At 48.2% G+C, this 15,884-nt stretch overlaps 1 protein-coding gene across 1 annotated transcript in view; it reads left to right on the top strand.

The window, feature by feature from the left end:
* LOC309557658 (uncharacterized protein) overlaps positions 1-15,884 on the top strand; it is a gene marked incomplete at its 5' end in the record, with an annotated part of 61,067 nt that overhangs the window by 27,332 nt on the left and 17,851 nt on the right. The window contains one exon of the mRNA XM_082260447.1: positions 4,055-5,639. Coding sequence (XP_082116573.1) covers positions 4,055-5,639 — 1,585 coding nt within the window. The remainder of the gene's footprint in view (positions 1-4,054; positions 5,640-15,884) is intronic.

The following is a 15,884-nucleotide window of genomic DNA, read 5'->3' as shown; positions in this document are numbered from 1 at the left end:
TTGGCCACAGCTAATTACATGGTACAGGTAGCCAAGTACCATGTGTTTACTGTGGGCCAATCACAGATCACAACAGTAAGCAGGCTGTTAATAAATGGAAATCCATTCATGACAGTTTGTTTACAATGTTATCATAAGATCGCTGTTTCCAGTCATATGGCATTTTTCCACTGCAAGTACCGGCTCGGCTCCACTCGGCACTGCTTGGCTCGGTTTGGTTTTGCACTGCATGGTACGGCGTTGGAACAGTTTGGTACGGTTTGCTTTTCCACTAAAGTAGTAAGTGGGTGGGATAACAGCGATTCTCTGACCAATCAGTGGCTAGTAGTGACAAACAGTCAAGGCTGCATGCAAAGGATTGTGGGATATGGTACCGGTACGGCCCTCTTAGAACCACAACCGAGGTGGTACTGTTTAAGCGAGCCGTACCGTTCGGTTCCATGTAGTGGAAAAGCGCCGACGTACCAAAACGTTCCAACACCGCACCATGCGGTACCATGCAGTGGAAAAGCGCAAAAGCGAGCCGAACCATTCGGTTCCATGCAGTGGAAGAGCGCCTATAGTGATCACATGATACCCAGGTACTCATTACTGTTACCTGTAATCCGCACACAGCGGTCACAGGAGGGGCGCGCACCTAACCCGGAGCAGGCACAATGACGTAAATGTACGTGATTGTGCCTATACAAACCACCCTGCCGCAAACGTATCACTGTAGCAGGTGGTTAAGTTAACATTGACACCCACTGCTGATTGCATCTCCAATACATTTTGAATGTGATTCTGGAAACAAGGACAGAATGTGAACAATTGGATAGAAAAATTGGAGCTTTTGATTGGTGCAAAAACAAGCAAAAAAATGTATGTATAAAAATAATACATTTTATTGGTGCAAAATTATAAAAACATCAATAAAGACTTTTTACATATGGTAAAGCAGTTGATCCAATACACTCAACATGTTTCGCTATTAAATATTAGCTTCTTCAGGAGATACAGTGTTTCCCCGAAAATAAGCCCGGGTCTTATATTAATTTTGGCACCAAAAGACACAGTAGGGCTTTTTTTCGGGGTAGGTCTTAGCTGTAATGTGCTGTCTTCTCTCCCACCTCTCCCTCCTTGCCTGTCAGGAATCCCCTGTGCGAACCGTTTGTGAAGTGTTTGATAAATCCTAGAATCCACTCTATTATTACTATTATATAATTTCCAATGCTTGTGTTCCTGTATTATAATTGTGTGAAATACCTTCGTTAGAGCACTGCTCGGCGCTTCCGTGACCCCCTGGAGCTCTCTTCTCCTAGTATTGTACCATATAATGGCCTATGTGTGTGTTCCTGTATTATAATTGTGTGAAATACCTTCGTTAGAGCGCCGCTCTGCGCTTCCATGACCCCCTTGGTGCTCTCTTCTAGTATTGTACAGTATAATGTCCAATGTGTGTGTTTCTGTATTATAATTGTGTGAAATACCTTTAGTACAGCGCCACTCGGCGCTCAGCTGATCTCCCGCTGCTCTTCTTCTCTTCTCATAGCTGTCAATGGGGGATCTCTGCCCCTCCCCTCTGCAGTGCTCAGAGTGGGTCACAAAAGTGCCGTGCGGCGCTTTTAACAAAGATACTTCACACAATTATAATATAATACTCGGCGCTTCTGTGACCCGCTCTGAACACTGCAGAAGGGAGGGGCTGAGATCCCCCGCTGACAGCTATGAGGAGAGTAGCGGAGATCAGGTGAGCGCTGAGCGGCGCTGTACCGAAGGTATTTCACACTATTATAGTACAGAAACACACATATTGGACATTATACGATATAATACTAAGAAAAAAGAGTTCCACGGGGTAACGGAAGCACCGAGCGGCGCTGTAACAAAAGTATTTCACACAATTGTAATATAATACTTGACGCTTCTGTGACCCGCTCTGAGCATTGCAGAGGGGAGGGGCTGAGATCCCCCGCTGGGAGAAGAGATGGAGATCAACCGAGCGCTGAGCGGCACTGTAACAAAGGTCTTTCACACAATTCTAATTCTCCTTGCTTCTGTGACCGGCTCTGAGCACTGCAGAGGGGAGGGGCTGAGATCCCCCGCTGACAGCTATGAGGAGAGTAGCGGAGATCAGCTGAGCGCTGAGCGGCGCTGTACCGAAGGTATTTCACACTATTATAGTACAGAAACACACATATTGGACATTATAAGGTATAATACGAAGAAAAGAGAGTTCCAGGGGGTAACGGAAGCTCTAACAAAGGACTTTCACACAATTATAATATTCTCTGCACTTCCGTGACCCGCTCTGAGCACTGCAGAGGGGAGGGGCTGTGGTCCCCCGCTGACAGCTATGAGAAGAGAAGGAGAGCAGTGGGAGATCAGCTGAGCGACGAGCGGCACCGTACTGAAGGTATTTTACACAATTATAACACAGAAACACATATTGGACATTATATGAAACAGTTATAGAGTGGATTCTAGGATTTTACAAACACTAAACTAGGGCTTATATTGCAGCCCTTCCCGAAAATAAAATTAGGTCTTATTTTCAGGGTAGGTCTAATTTTTGGGGGAAAACGGTAGTTGGCTACTGCATATATAAAATATCAAAGGTCACCCAGAGAAAATCCGGGTCAGTCTGTACACCAGGAGGAAGATTTCTTTATACCTGTATTGTTTGTGGTCCGCTACTTTCCTCTATGACTGCTGATGTCCCTCCACAGGCAGGAGCTGAAAAAAAGCCTAAGGCTTCTTTCACACAGTCCGCCTCCGCAGGCGGATCCGTGTTGCTCAGCGGGGATCGATCCGCGATCCCCGCTGAGCCGGGCGGATGACAGCTCCGTCTCCGCTTGCAGAGCGGAGAGGGAGGTGTCTCAGCACCCGCTGCCCTCTATGGGGGATCGGAGGAGAGCGGACCGCTTGTCCGCTCTCATCAGATCCGCTCCGCTCCGATTACTGAACGGATGGAAAAATAGGGTTTCCATCCGTCCAGATTTCAGCACAGGATCGGATGCGGATGGCAGCGGGTGTCAGCGGAGGTGACCTCCGCTGACACCCGCTGCCCCATAGAGCTGCATGGAGGATCCGATCAGATCCTCCTAAAAAACTGACAGGCGGATCTGATCGGACCGCCCGTGTGAAAGAGCCCTAAGTGTTGTTTTCCTTAAAACATCTCTCACCTCAATCTGCTTATATAAGCATTCATTTTTGCTACACGATTTTCTCTGGGTGATCTGCGATATTTTACATATGTAGTATCCAATAATCTCCTGAAGAAGCTAATATTTAATAGCGAAACATGGTGAGTGTATTGGATCAACTGCTTTACCATATGTAAAAAGTCTTTTTATTGATGTTTTTACAATTTTGTACCAATAAAATTTAATATTATTTTTATACATAATTTTTTTGCTTGTTTTTGCACCAATCAAAAGCCCCAATTTTTTTTTTTTTATCCAATTGTTCATGTTTACATAAGGGGTGTGGTGCTGAATGACCTCCAGACACCCAATCTTTCTTTTGTATAAGGACAGAATGTGGGTTTCCTGCACTGCATTCTGGTGTGAACCGGCCCTTAAAGTGGTTGTAAAGACACACGATTTTTACCTAGAAATCTAAAAAGGTAAAAACCTTCTGTGTGCAGCAGCCCCCCTAATACTTACCTGAGCCCCCTCTCGTTTCAACAATGTCCACCAGAGCCTTGCCTCTCCGGAGACTCGCATTCCTGATTGGCCTTTGGCAGCAGTGTGAGCCATTAGCTCCTGCTGCTGTCAATCACAGCCATTGAGCCAATCGGGAGACGAAGAGGGCAGGGCGGAGCCGAGCCATGGCTCTGTGTGTGAATGGACACACAGAGCTGTGGCTTGGGAGCGTTCCTGCTTTGGTGCCCCTAAAGCAAGCTGCTTGCTGTGGGGGCACCCAGGCTGGAGGGAGGGGCCAGGAGAGCCAGCAAGGGACCAGAGAAGAGGAGGATCCAGGCTTCTTCTGTGCAAAACCATACTTATTAAAGCGAAAAATAAAGCCTTGTTTTGTTTTGTTTATTAAAGGTTTTTTTTTTTCTCTCTTCCAGTTGTACAGAATGGCGTTTGCTGATTTGAGAAAGGAGCTGAGTTGTTCCATCTGCCTGAGCCTCTACACAGAGCCGGTGTCCCTGAGATGTGGGCACAGCTTCTGCCGGGATTGTATCATTAGCGTGCTGGATACACAGAAGGGGTCCGGGGTATACACCTGTCCGGAGTGCAGGGCGAAGTATCCAGTGCGCCCCCTGCTGGAGAAAAACAGGAAGCTGTGCAACATTGCAAAGCACTTTCTTGATACCCAATCCCAGCTAGAAGGTTCTGGAGTTTCCTGTACTTACTGCCTTCACGCTCCTATCCCCGCCGCTAAGACATGTCTTCAGTGTGAGACCTCCCTATGTGACACCCACCTGGGCATCCACAACAAGACTGTGGAACACACCCTGATCGACCCCACCAACTCCCTGGACAGCTGGAAGTGTCTGATCCACAAAAAGAACTTAGAATTCCTTTGCTGCGACGATGGCGCGTATATCTGTGTGTACTGCTCCGCCATCGGGTCGCACAAGGGACACACGCTGAAGTCGCTGGACGAGGTGGTGAGGGTGAAAGAGAAACTGAGGAAACTTCTGGAGAAGCAGTCCTCCAAAAAAGAGGAGACGGAGAAAAATCTGGAGAGCCTGCAAGACCTTCGGAGGAAGGTGCAGGAGAAAACCACCGTGTTAACCGAGCGCATCGCCGAGCTGTTCACCGACATCCGGAAGCAGCTGGAGTGCCTGGAGAAGAGGTTCCTCACTCAGCTCTCCAGGCATGAAAAGCAGAGCTTGCTTTCCGTCTCCGATCTGATCCGGCAGCTGGAGACACAGAAGGACGAGCTGTGCAGGAAGATGCAGCACATTGAGGAGCTCTTTAACATGACGGATCCCATCACTGTCCTACAAGACCAGGACTTGGACGCCGAGGACGCGGCTAAGACCGACAAAGATTCCGAAGTGATCACCCAAGATATTCGGAAGATCCGCTCCTCCAGTGAACTGAAGGAGCGCCTTGTGTCCGTCTCCTTGCACGCCTGCTTCTCTGACGTCATGTCCGCTGTGAAAAGAGGGCTTTACGACCCCAAGACCTCCGACATCTTACTCGATTTAGAAACGGCTTGCCGAAAAGTGTCGGTAACCGGAGATCTAAAGTCGGCTTCCTGGTCGGAGACACCGTTAAACTACCCCGAGAATGCCAAGCGCTTTACGACGTTCCCTCAGGTCATGAGCAGCAAAGGTTTCAGCACGGGAAAGCATTACTGGGAGGTGGAAACCAGCCAGTCGGAAGACTGGTGGGTGGGTGTAGCTTATCCCAGCATTTACCGCGCCGGAAAAGAGTCCAGGATCGGGGAGAACAACAAGTCCTGGAGCCTGAGAACATACGACAACCACTACTCCGTGACTCATAATTCAAGGTCGCGTCAACTGCAGACTAAGATTCCCATCCAGAAATTGGGGATATATTTGGATTACGAAGGCGGACATCTGTCCTTCTACCAGCTGTGTGACGTTGTCAGGCACCTCCACACCTTCAGAGCCACCTTCACCGAGCCCCTCCATGCCGCTTTCTTCGTGTGGAACGAGGGTTGGGTTAGGCTGAGGAGCTAAAGGAGCCTGGATTTCCAAGGACTTTCCACCGAAGTGACACTAAACCTTAAATATTCCATTCCATACACATACTTAACTACTTAACTTTATTATTAATTTATTGTTTCTTACTGCGTTTTCTGCTTCTTTGTAACATCCTCTGTAAGCTCCCAAACCTCTCATTCTCTGCTCCTTTTCTGTTTTGGAACGAGCAGAGCACGTTAGTTGTGGTCACGCGCACTGCTCTGTGCACACTACACATCAAATAGTCCATCTCTGGAGCGGGTGGCTGCACTCTTACATACAGTGGGACCATAGAGAACGAGCGTAGCCACCCTCCAACAGATCACAGCAGCAGCAAAAAAAAAAAAAGGAATTTAGAGGAGGCGGAGAGCAATAGGAGGAACTTTTCTGAATTAAAAATACTTGAATCGATTTTTTTAAAACCGGAGTTTAGTGTCACTTTACTTGGAGGAGAAGTTTGACGATCAATGCAGTATACAAACATTGCCGTTTTCACCAAGAGCTTTTTTTCCACGTTTACTGCCCCCCTTTTTTCTATCTCCAACAAGTTTTTTCCTGCTTGTCCCCTTTTTGTCTGTTACAAAAAAAAAAAAAAAAAAAAAACATTTGTTGGGATCTTCTCTTCGTGTTTTTTGAAGAAACAGCAAAAAAGCTTTTTTCAGCCGTGTATTTTCCGTGTCTGTGAACCATCTCTCCTCTCCACACTATATCTCCCTCTCTTCCCTTTCCCCTGTACAGCATGGATTGTCCATTAAGTGTCACAGCGTGCGCATCCTTTACTCTTCCTGAAGCAATACCCCCCCTGTGGGATATGGAACAGCGGCATGGCCTGTGATGGCCGTAGGAGTGAAGGCAGGGGATCAAAGCCAAAGAACTATATTTTAAAAGAGACTTTGGAAGGTATGCCGAGAGATTAAGGAAAAGGAGTTTGAAAGTGTTTTTCTTTAGATGACTCATTCATATACTATGAAATTTTGTACAATCAATATACCGTATATACTCGAGTATAAGCCGAGTTTTTCAGCACATTTTTCTGTGCTCAAAACGTCCCCCTCGGCTTATACTCTAGTCAACAAAAAAAAAAAGTTCCCGGCCGCTCCGACGTGTTTAAGATTTAAAAATGGCGCTGCCTGGTGTATACATGTCACCGCGCATGCGCCGCCACTGCTCGGGACAGGCCGGAAATAGCCGAACGTATACCAGCTGTCCCGAGCGGCGGCGGGGCGTACGCAATGGCGTCTCGGGGCTGGGCGGCGCCATTTTTAAAATGAAGGCGCCTCTGGAACAGGTAAGTGAGACAGCTGCACTAGTATGCCTGCAACCTCTTGTACCATGCTTGCCACCCTGAATTCTCGGGTACATGCCAGCCACACTGCATTCTCCTGTACCATGCCAGTCACACTGAATTCTCCTGTACCATGCTTGCCACAGTGAATTCTCCTGTACCATGCTTGCCACAGTGAATTCTCCTGTACCATGCCAGTCACACTGAATTCTCCTGTACCATGCCAGCCACACTGCATTCTCCTGTACCATGCCAGCCACACTGCATTCTCCTGTACCATGCCAGCCACACTGCATTCTCCTGTACCATGCCTGCCACCCTTAATTCTCCTGTACCATGCCTGCCACCCTGAATTCTCCTGTACATGCCAGCCACACTGCATTCTCCTGTACCATGCCTGCCACCCTGAATTCTCCTGTACCATGCTTGCCACACTGCATTCTCCTGTACCATGCCAGTCACACTGAATTCTCCTGTACCATGCCTGCCACCCTGAATTCTCCTGTACCATGCCTGCCACACTGCATTCTCCTGTACCATGCTTGCCACACTGCATTCTCCTGTACCATGCTTGCCACACTGCATTCTCCTGTACCATGCTTGCCACACTGCATTCTCCTGTACCATGCTTGCCACACTGCATTCTCCTGTACCATGCCTGCCACACTGCATTCTCCTGTACCATGCCAGCCACACTGCATTCTCCTGTACCATGCCAGCCACACTGCATTCTCCTGTACCATGCCAGCCACACTGCATTCTCCTGTACCATGCCTGCCACCCTGAATTCTCCTGTACCATGCCCGCCACCCTGCATTCTCACCCTAGGCTTATACTCGAGTCAATCGTTTTTCCCATCTTTTTGTGGTAAAAGTAGGGGCCTCGGCTTATACTTGGATCGGCTTATACTCGAGTATATACGGTACTTGTCCTGAGGGTCACTTCCCTAAAGCACACCCTTTTGTGTTTTTCAAGTGTTATTTGCTAATTTTATCAATCAGAAAAACATGTTTTACAGTTGTGCAAAGGGTAGAACGACAGCTGAGCTTGAGCTACTTTAGGCATTTTCAGAGTGTACCCCTGTTTTTGCATGAAACTTTTTCTTTTTTTTTGGCAGTGAGAGAGCCACTTTAACCAGTTCTGGACCGGAAATATTTGCCCCCCTGAATGACCAGGTTATTTTTTGCGATTTAGCACTGCGGTACTTTAACGTAAAACTGCGCAGTCGTGCGTCGCTGTACCCAAATAAAATGTATGTCCTTTTTTTCCCACAAACAGAGCTTTCTTTTGGTGGTTGATCACCTCTGCGATTTTTATTTTTTGCGCTATAAACAAAAAAAAATGTTTTTTTTTTTTTCACACATTCTGCTATATAACATTCCCAAAACAATTATTTAAAAATCTAATTTTTTTCATCCTTTTAGGCCAATTTGTATTCTGCTACATATTTTTAGTTAGAAAAAAAAAAAATCGCAATAAGTGTATATTGATTGGCTTGCACAAAGGTTATCGCGTCTACAAACTCGGGGAAAGATTTGTCGTCTATTTATTTATTTATTTATTTATTTATTTACTAGTATTTGCGGAGATCAGCGATTTTTAGCGGGACTGCGACATTGCGGCGGACAGATCGGACCCCTAACTGACATTTTTGACACTTTTGGGGGGGACCAGTGACATTGCTACAGTAATCAGTGCTAAAAATATGCACTGTTACAGTACTAATGACACTGGCAGGGAAGGGGTTAACCTAGAGGTGATCAAGGGGTTAAGTGTAAGCCTAGCGGGGTGTTCACTAACTGTATGGGGGAGGGACTTGTGGAATGACCATAGAGACCTGTGATCCTATATAGAAGGTGTGATCATTTCAGAGAGAAGAACGGTCAGCTGTGTTTACAACAGCTGACTATACTTCTCTATCAGCGGGAAGCGATCGCGGGTGGCCGGCGGCAATTGCCGCCGCCGGTCCCGTGAATCGAGGTCCCCGCTGCCTAGTGGGGGCGGGAGCATGCCACTGCACGCTTGCCCCCCCCCCCCCATCACCACGCGCGCGACCGACGTAGGGCTACTTCGTTCCGCGCAGCCTAACCAGGGGGCGGTTTGGTAAGTGGTTTAAGTATAAATTTAGCCAGGTACAGAGGAAGAAAGGGCTAGGACCTCTGTCTATTTTTTTTTTTTTGCTGTCTTTGATTTACTATTGCAGCTAGTCATTGCAAAAAACATGAGGACTGCACATTTTATATTTGTGGAATGATTTTGAAGAACATTTTATCATGAGAAGTAAACAAACGGGAGTTAAAGTGACCCCTGCCATTGCTCTTGATATTCAATCTAACAGTACCTGTACCTGGAGTCTATTGTAAGCTATGTATCTTTACAACTCTTTGTAATAACGCACTTTGCTTTCAGAGGTCAGATCTGCAGTGTCTGTGTATATCTCTGCCTGGATACAATGACATCATCCCCCTACTTTCCTGATCGAAGAAAAAAAAAAAAAACAGACGATTGCACAGCTTTCAACACTTAATGGCCACTGTGTGAGCTTTGAATGTTGATGAGAAAGCGTCTGTACCTGCACCTTGGTTGCAGAGTTGTCTATATATGGATCAAAAAATTGCATATAGGCTATAATATATGTATTCTGGTACCTCATCCATAAAATAGAATTTATAGAACCTTGCGGACTTTACTGGTACCAGAGAAGGACAGTGAGACAATATATTAAGAGAATATTTTAGTACAAAAGATTAAAAAATATATTTCATAAAACCATACAAATCGGTGCTTATATGGGTAGCACGGGTCATAAATGTGAGGTTTCTTTAATATTCCTTTGCTACCGTTTCAGGAGGTTGACGTGTTTCGCAATTACTGCTTCCTCAGGACCTCAAGTATCATGGTTTGTAAAGAGAGCATTGATCTAGCCAAAGGGAAAAAGCACAACAATTAATTACAGGTAAGTAACATTAGTCATGATGTATATCAAATATACTGTATCAGTCCTGGATCATTTCCATGCGCCAATCCTACCATCAATATAGCCCTGGATAGGTCATGTGACACGGGGATATCATGTGACGTGTGACACAGAACCGCAAAACTGTAGTGCCAAAGAGTAGGTTTGTAATTACCTACAATAGGGGGCATAGGTGGGTAAATAGTTATCTTGGCAAACAGGCTTCACTTAGTATCAAACAAATCCAACACTTCCTTAGTGAAATATCCTTGAAATGTATGGATAAGCACAACCAAATATCAGCTTTTCAAGTATTATCAACATAGCAGCTATCAACACCTGGGCTATGTCCCGTCCCATGCACAGATGTCTCCTCATATGTAGTGCCATCCCACAGTATATTTGATATATATCATGACTAATGTTACTTACCTGTAATTGATTGTTGTGCTTTGTCCCTTTGGAAAGATCAATGCTCTCTTTGCAAACCATGATACTTGAGGTCCCGAGGAAGCAGTAATTGCGAAACGCGTCAACCTCTTGAAACGGTAGCAAAGAAATATTGAAGAAATCTCATATTTGTGACCTGTACTACCCATATAAGCACTTATTTGTATGGTTTTATGAAATATATTTTTTAATCTTTTGTAATAAAATATAATTTTTCAACCAGTTCTGGACCGGAAGGATTTTCCCCCTTAATGGCCAGGCCATTTTTTTTTTTTGCGATTCGGCACTGCGTTACTTTAACGGACAATTGCGCGGTCGTACGACCCTGTACCCAAATAAAATTGATGTCCTTTTTTCTAGGGATGCACCGATCCGATATTAGGATCGGATATCGGCGCGGATACTGCCACAATAGCTGGATCGGGGGATCAGTAACATTGACTGATCCACGGGCCGATCCGGTTTTGCTCAGCCATCCTTTACTTGGTGTAGTAGTAGTAGTATGGGATGGGAGCCGCTACTTCCTGTATAGGACCGGCTCACAGGCGGAGTGATATCAGATGCACTCCGCCTGTGAGAGGAGGAGCCGTACACATGAAGCAGCGGCTTTGCTCTGTACTGCAGCCGCATGCTATATGTGTGTAGTTCCGGATCAGTATCGGCATCGGCAGATACACAATGCCAGATATCGGTATCGGGACAAAAAAAGTCGGATCGGTGCATCCCTACTTTTTTCCCCACAAATAGAGCTTTCTTTTGGTGGTATTTGGTTACCTGTGAGATTGTTTGTTTTTTTTTGTTTTTTTTTTCGCTATAAACAAAAAAAAGAGCCACAATTCTGAAAAAAATACGTCCTCTTACGTCCTCCGACAGTCGCCGCCCCTTCATAATCTTCACCAATGGGTATTGACCTTTGCTCCGTAGGAGTAGCTAGGCAACAAGATTTGTTAATATAAAAGCTTTTAGCATATCACACCCCTAGGGGGCGGTCCCCTCAGTCAATACCTCTCTGCTTCCAGCGTTCTCAACTCAGTTTTCAATTGCCTAGCTTAGGAGTAGCTGGCTGTTCCTGTGCTGGGGCTTTCAGTCTCAGCCTTCTATCCTTTTTTGATTTTATTTCAAGTATTTTTCTCTTTCTTTTACTTAGCTGTTATTTTATCAGCATTAGTTTAGTTTTCTTCGGATGAAGATGATCATGCGGAGCTGGGTCTCGGACTGGTCTCCCTGGATCCCAGGGCTGAGTGCCAGGGGTTTCCCCAGCCTGCCATCGAGCGTTCAGCTTAGGTTTTACCCTGGCATATTGAACGACCTATTCCTGTTCGCTGCAGGGATGCTGCCTGTGAGGTGGCTACCTCACCGGACGCCATTTGCGGTTTCGCACCGCAGTCCACTGCGTCCTGGCTGCGACACTCCCTGTCCTCAGTATAGCAGTTTGGTCGCTAGAGAAGGCTCCCCACGCCATCCGGAATGGTAAGTGTTTTTCTATGTGGGGACCTGTCTGTTTGGGTGTCAGTCTGTGACTGTGTGACCCGCATGTCTGTGTAAGTGCTGAGCTCCCTGTCAGATTCCTGTTATAGCTGCCTTCTGTGGGCTGCGGGGGGGGGGGGGGGGCTCTCCCGCTCTGTTGTGTGAGATGTATGGAGCAGACTGGGCTTAGACATGCTGTGCGGCGAACGCTGCTGCGGCCCACCATTTTTTTTCGGCAAACTGTGGTGACCGGCCCTGTGTGGTACAGTGCGGTGTTTTGGCGCCAAACGCCACCATTTTGGCGGCAATCGCTCATACAAGCACATGTCGGCGCCATTTTTTTATTGCCTGAAATCCCTCAGCCGGGCGGCCATGGTTGTGAAGCCTTCATAGGCTATATAGGGCGGTCAGTCATTGCATCACTTCCTTTTTCACTGAAACAGCGATCGGTGGCAGCAGCCTGTGTGGTCTCTCCAGGTTTTTACCTTCCCTATCCTGTATTTCCTTGCTCAGTGTTGCTTATCCCTGTGGGGGTCGGTACATTCAGTAGTGTGCGGTGGGCTGCGCTCGCCGCTGTGTTAAAGGGGCAGTTCCTTTATATCAGTTTAATACTGGGGCATGGATTCTCAGGATTGCAAGTTTCCCCCCGCCCTGGTGGGGGGCCAAGGGGCTGCTGCACCCCCCGAGGGGGCTGATCAGGCTGCTATTGTAGCAAACTTGGCTTCTCAGGTGCAGATGCTAATGGCTGATCAATCCGCAAAACGGCCCAGATTATCCATTTCCTCTGATTCAGAGGGCGATGGGGCTGCTATGGCTGGAGTACCCTTCTCAGGGTCTCGCTCATCTCTGGACCATGTGGGGTCTGAGGGGGAGGCTGAGGTAGAAGTGGTTGATACTTCCCCCCCTGGCTCGCCTGAAGAGCTTGCACTCAAGGATGAGTTGATTCCTTCTATCGGAAATGCTGCGTCTACAGGATGAACCGAGTCCTCCTGCTTTACTGTCCTCTTATGGGACGCAAAGGAAACGCAAAACAGAGCAGGTTTTTCCCTGCCCTGCGGAATTTCAGCGCGCTGTTGATGAGCAATGGCGCAATTTAAAGAAGCCTTTTACTGTACCAAGTAGGTTCAAACTAGGGATGCACCGAATGTTCGGCGGCCGAACATTATTCGGCCGAAAATAGAAAAAATAGCACTTTCGGTGTTCGGCCGAATAAGTCAAAAGGCCGAATAATTTTGTGCCGAATAATAGGGCTGAACGATAGTCGATATGATATCCACTATCGTTCTGTGGCCGTAGGCGATATTTATATCGCCGAGGTCACGATATTTACAGGGGGAAGGGACTCGGAGGAGGACAGGAGGACTCTCAGACTTCCGTGAAGCCGGGACACTTCAGCGGTGAGCATACATTACATTACTCACTCGTGCACTGCAGCCCGCCCCACACATTCAGTGAGTCTTACTCTCCTCCCTAGTTTTTTCAATGGCACATTCAGGAAGCCAATCACGCCGTTATTAGCTGCACAGCGAACCAATCACGCGTGCCTGCACACCTGATTGGTTCCGCTGTGCCGCTACTCACAGCGTGATTGGCTTCCTGCTGTGCTCCTTTCCAGGCTCCTACTATTCCACCTCCAGCCTCCTACTACTACCACCACTATGAGAGACTGTCTGTCACTGTATAATCTGATCGAGTCCACACTGACACTGACTGAGTGTCACTGAGTAATTGATGTTACCACATTAACCCTGACCTGCCCAGTGCCCTGTATCTGCAATTAAAATTTACAAGGCTGCCTGCATGCTTCCTGATTTCCATTCCCAGCATCCTTCCCAATCCCTACAGTGTCACTAACATTAACCCTATGGTACAAGGCTGCAGTGTGCACTGAATCCCATTCCCTACAGTAACATTTAGGGAGAGAGAGAGACACGAGAGGACAAGAGAGAGTGAGAGGACAAGAGAGAGAGAGACATGAGAGGACAAGAGAGAGAGTGAGAGGACAAGAGAGAGAGAGAGAGAGACACGAGAGGACAAGAGAGAGGACAAAAAATTGGCAAAATAAATGGAAAAAATGCGAAACACCGCGTTCGGTATTCGGCCTTCGGCCAAACATTTTATTATTATTCGGCTTCGGCCAAGAATTTCATTTCGGTGCATCCCTAGTTTAAACTGCGTTATCCATTTACGCCCGCCACCGATGAGCGTTGGTGTGTACCACCCCAGGTGGATCACGCGGTGGCAGTTTTGAATAAGTCTACTGCGATTCCTGCTGAGGATACCCCGGTGTTCCGGGACCCTACGGACAGGAGATTGGAGTCTCTTGCCTGTCATGCTTATACGGTTGCTGGTTCTATGCTGAAGCCTATTTTTGCTTCCCTTATGGCAGCCCAAGCTATTGCAGATTGGACGCAGGTGCTCAGGCGCACCCTGGTGGCTGACTCTGCCCCGCCGACCACTTTGGCTATGGTGGATCAAATTCATCAGGGTGTCATGTATTTGTGTGATGCGGACTTGGTCCCTTTGGCTGCGCGCCTATCCAGTGTAGCGGTGTTGAACCGTCGCCTGATATGGCTGAAGTGTTGGTCGGTTGACCAAACTTCTCGCAAGACTCTGGCTAATTTTCCCTACGCGGGTTCTCGCCTTTTTGGCGAATCTTTGGATGCTCTGATAAAAGGAGTTTCCGGGGGTAAGAGCACTCTCTTACCCCACACTCACAAGAGTAAGTCTTTTCGCGGTAAGAGGAATTCCTCGTCTAAGCCCCCTCAGGGTTCCTTTCGTGCCTTTCGGTCGCAATACAGGGGCAAGCCCTTCAAGGGCCAAGGCTCCCAGAAGAAGCCGTGGGCGGGGAAACAGAAGTCCGGCCAGTCGGGGTCCGCTGCCCACGTCAATTCGGCCGGAAGGGGCGCCCTCTCCCGGTTCTGGGGTGGAGGGACGTTTGCTCGGTTTTCTTCAACCCTGGCTGACCCGTGTTCGGGACAGATGGGTTCAGGAAATCGTTCGATCTGGTTACAAGATCGAGTTTCTCTCTCGGCCGGCGGGCAGATTTTTCCCCTCAAACCTTCAGCTATCTCCGGAGCGCTTGCAGGATCTGCACCTGGCGGTGCGGGACCTGCGGGCCCAAGGAGTGGTGGTTCCGGTGCCTCATCGGGACAGATTTCGAGGGTTTTACTCCAATCTGTTCACTGTGCCCAGAAAGGAGGGCAAGGTACGTCCGATTCTGGACTTGAAAGCTCTGAACCGCTTTGTGCGGGTTCGCAAGTTCCGCATGGAATCCCTGCGATCAGTGGTGGCTGCCCTGGTTCCGGGGGAATTCATGGCCTCCATCGACTTGAAGGATGCGTACCTTCACATCCCCATTTTCGAGGGTCACCAGAGGTACCTTCGATTCGCCATTGCGGAGGATCACTATCAATTCATGGCGTTACCTTTCGGTCTCGCTTCAGCTCCGCGGGTTTTCACCAAGGTGCTTGCGCCGGTCCTGGCTCTGTTGCGAGCCCAGGGCATCTCTGTCTTGGGGTATCTGGACGATATCCTACTACGGTCGGCGACCAGTCAGGACCTGGTGACAGACCTGTCCTCCACGATACGGACTCTGCAGGAGTTCGGTTGGACGATAAACTTTCCGAAGTCAACACTGTGTCCCTCGGTTCGTCTTCCTTACCTGGGGATGGTACTGGACTCTGTTCAAGCGAGGGTCTTCCTGCCGGAAGACAAGCTCCGGATGCTTCAGGACGAGGTCAGGTCCCTCAGGGACGACCGACACTCCTCTCTCCGGACATGCATGAGATGTCTAGGTTTAATGGTCTCGGCTTTCGAGGCGATCCCCTTTGCCCAGTTTCACACGCGGGGTCTCCAGGCGGAGATTCTTGCCGAGTGGGACGGGCGTCCGCAGTCCCTGGATCTGAGGATCTCATTGAGCCAACGCACCAGAAGGGATCTTCTGTGGTGGCTCCAGTCCCCGGCGGTATCGGGGGGCAAATCTTTTCGTCCATTGTTGTGGACGGTGATAACCACGGATGCCAGCCTGTCGGGCTGGGGTGGTGTTCTGGGAGCGCTGTCAGCCCAGGGAACTTGGT

Source organism: Pelophylax lessonae, assembly GCF_965119305.1.
Source record: "Pelophylax lessonae genome assembly, chromosome: 6".
Classification (NCBI taxonomy): domain Eukaryota; kingdom Metazoa; phylum Chordata; class Amphibia; order Anura; family Ranidae; genus Pelophylax; species Pelophylax lessonae.
Note: the sequence above shows the minus strand (reverse complement) of the source record. Positions and strands in the feature narration are given on the sequence as shown.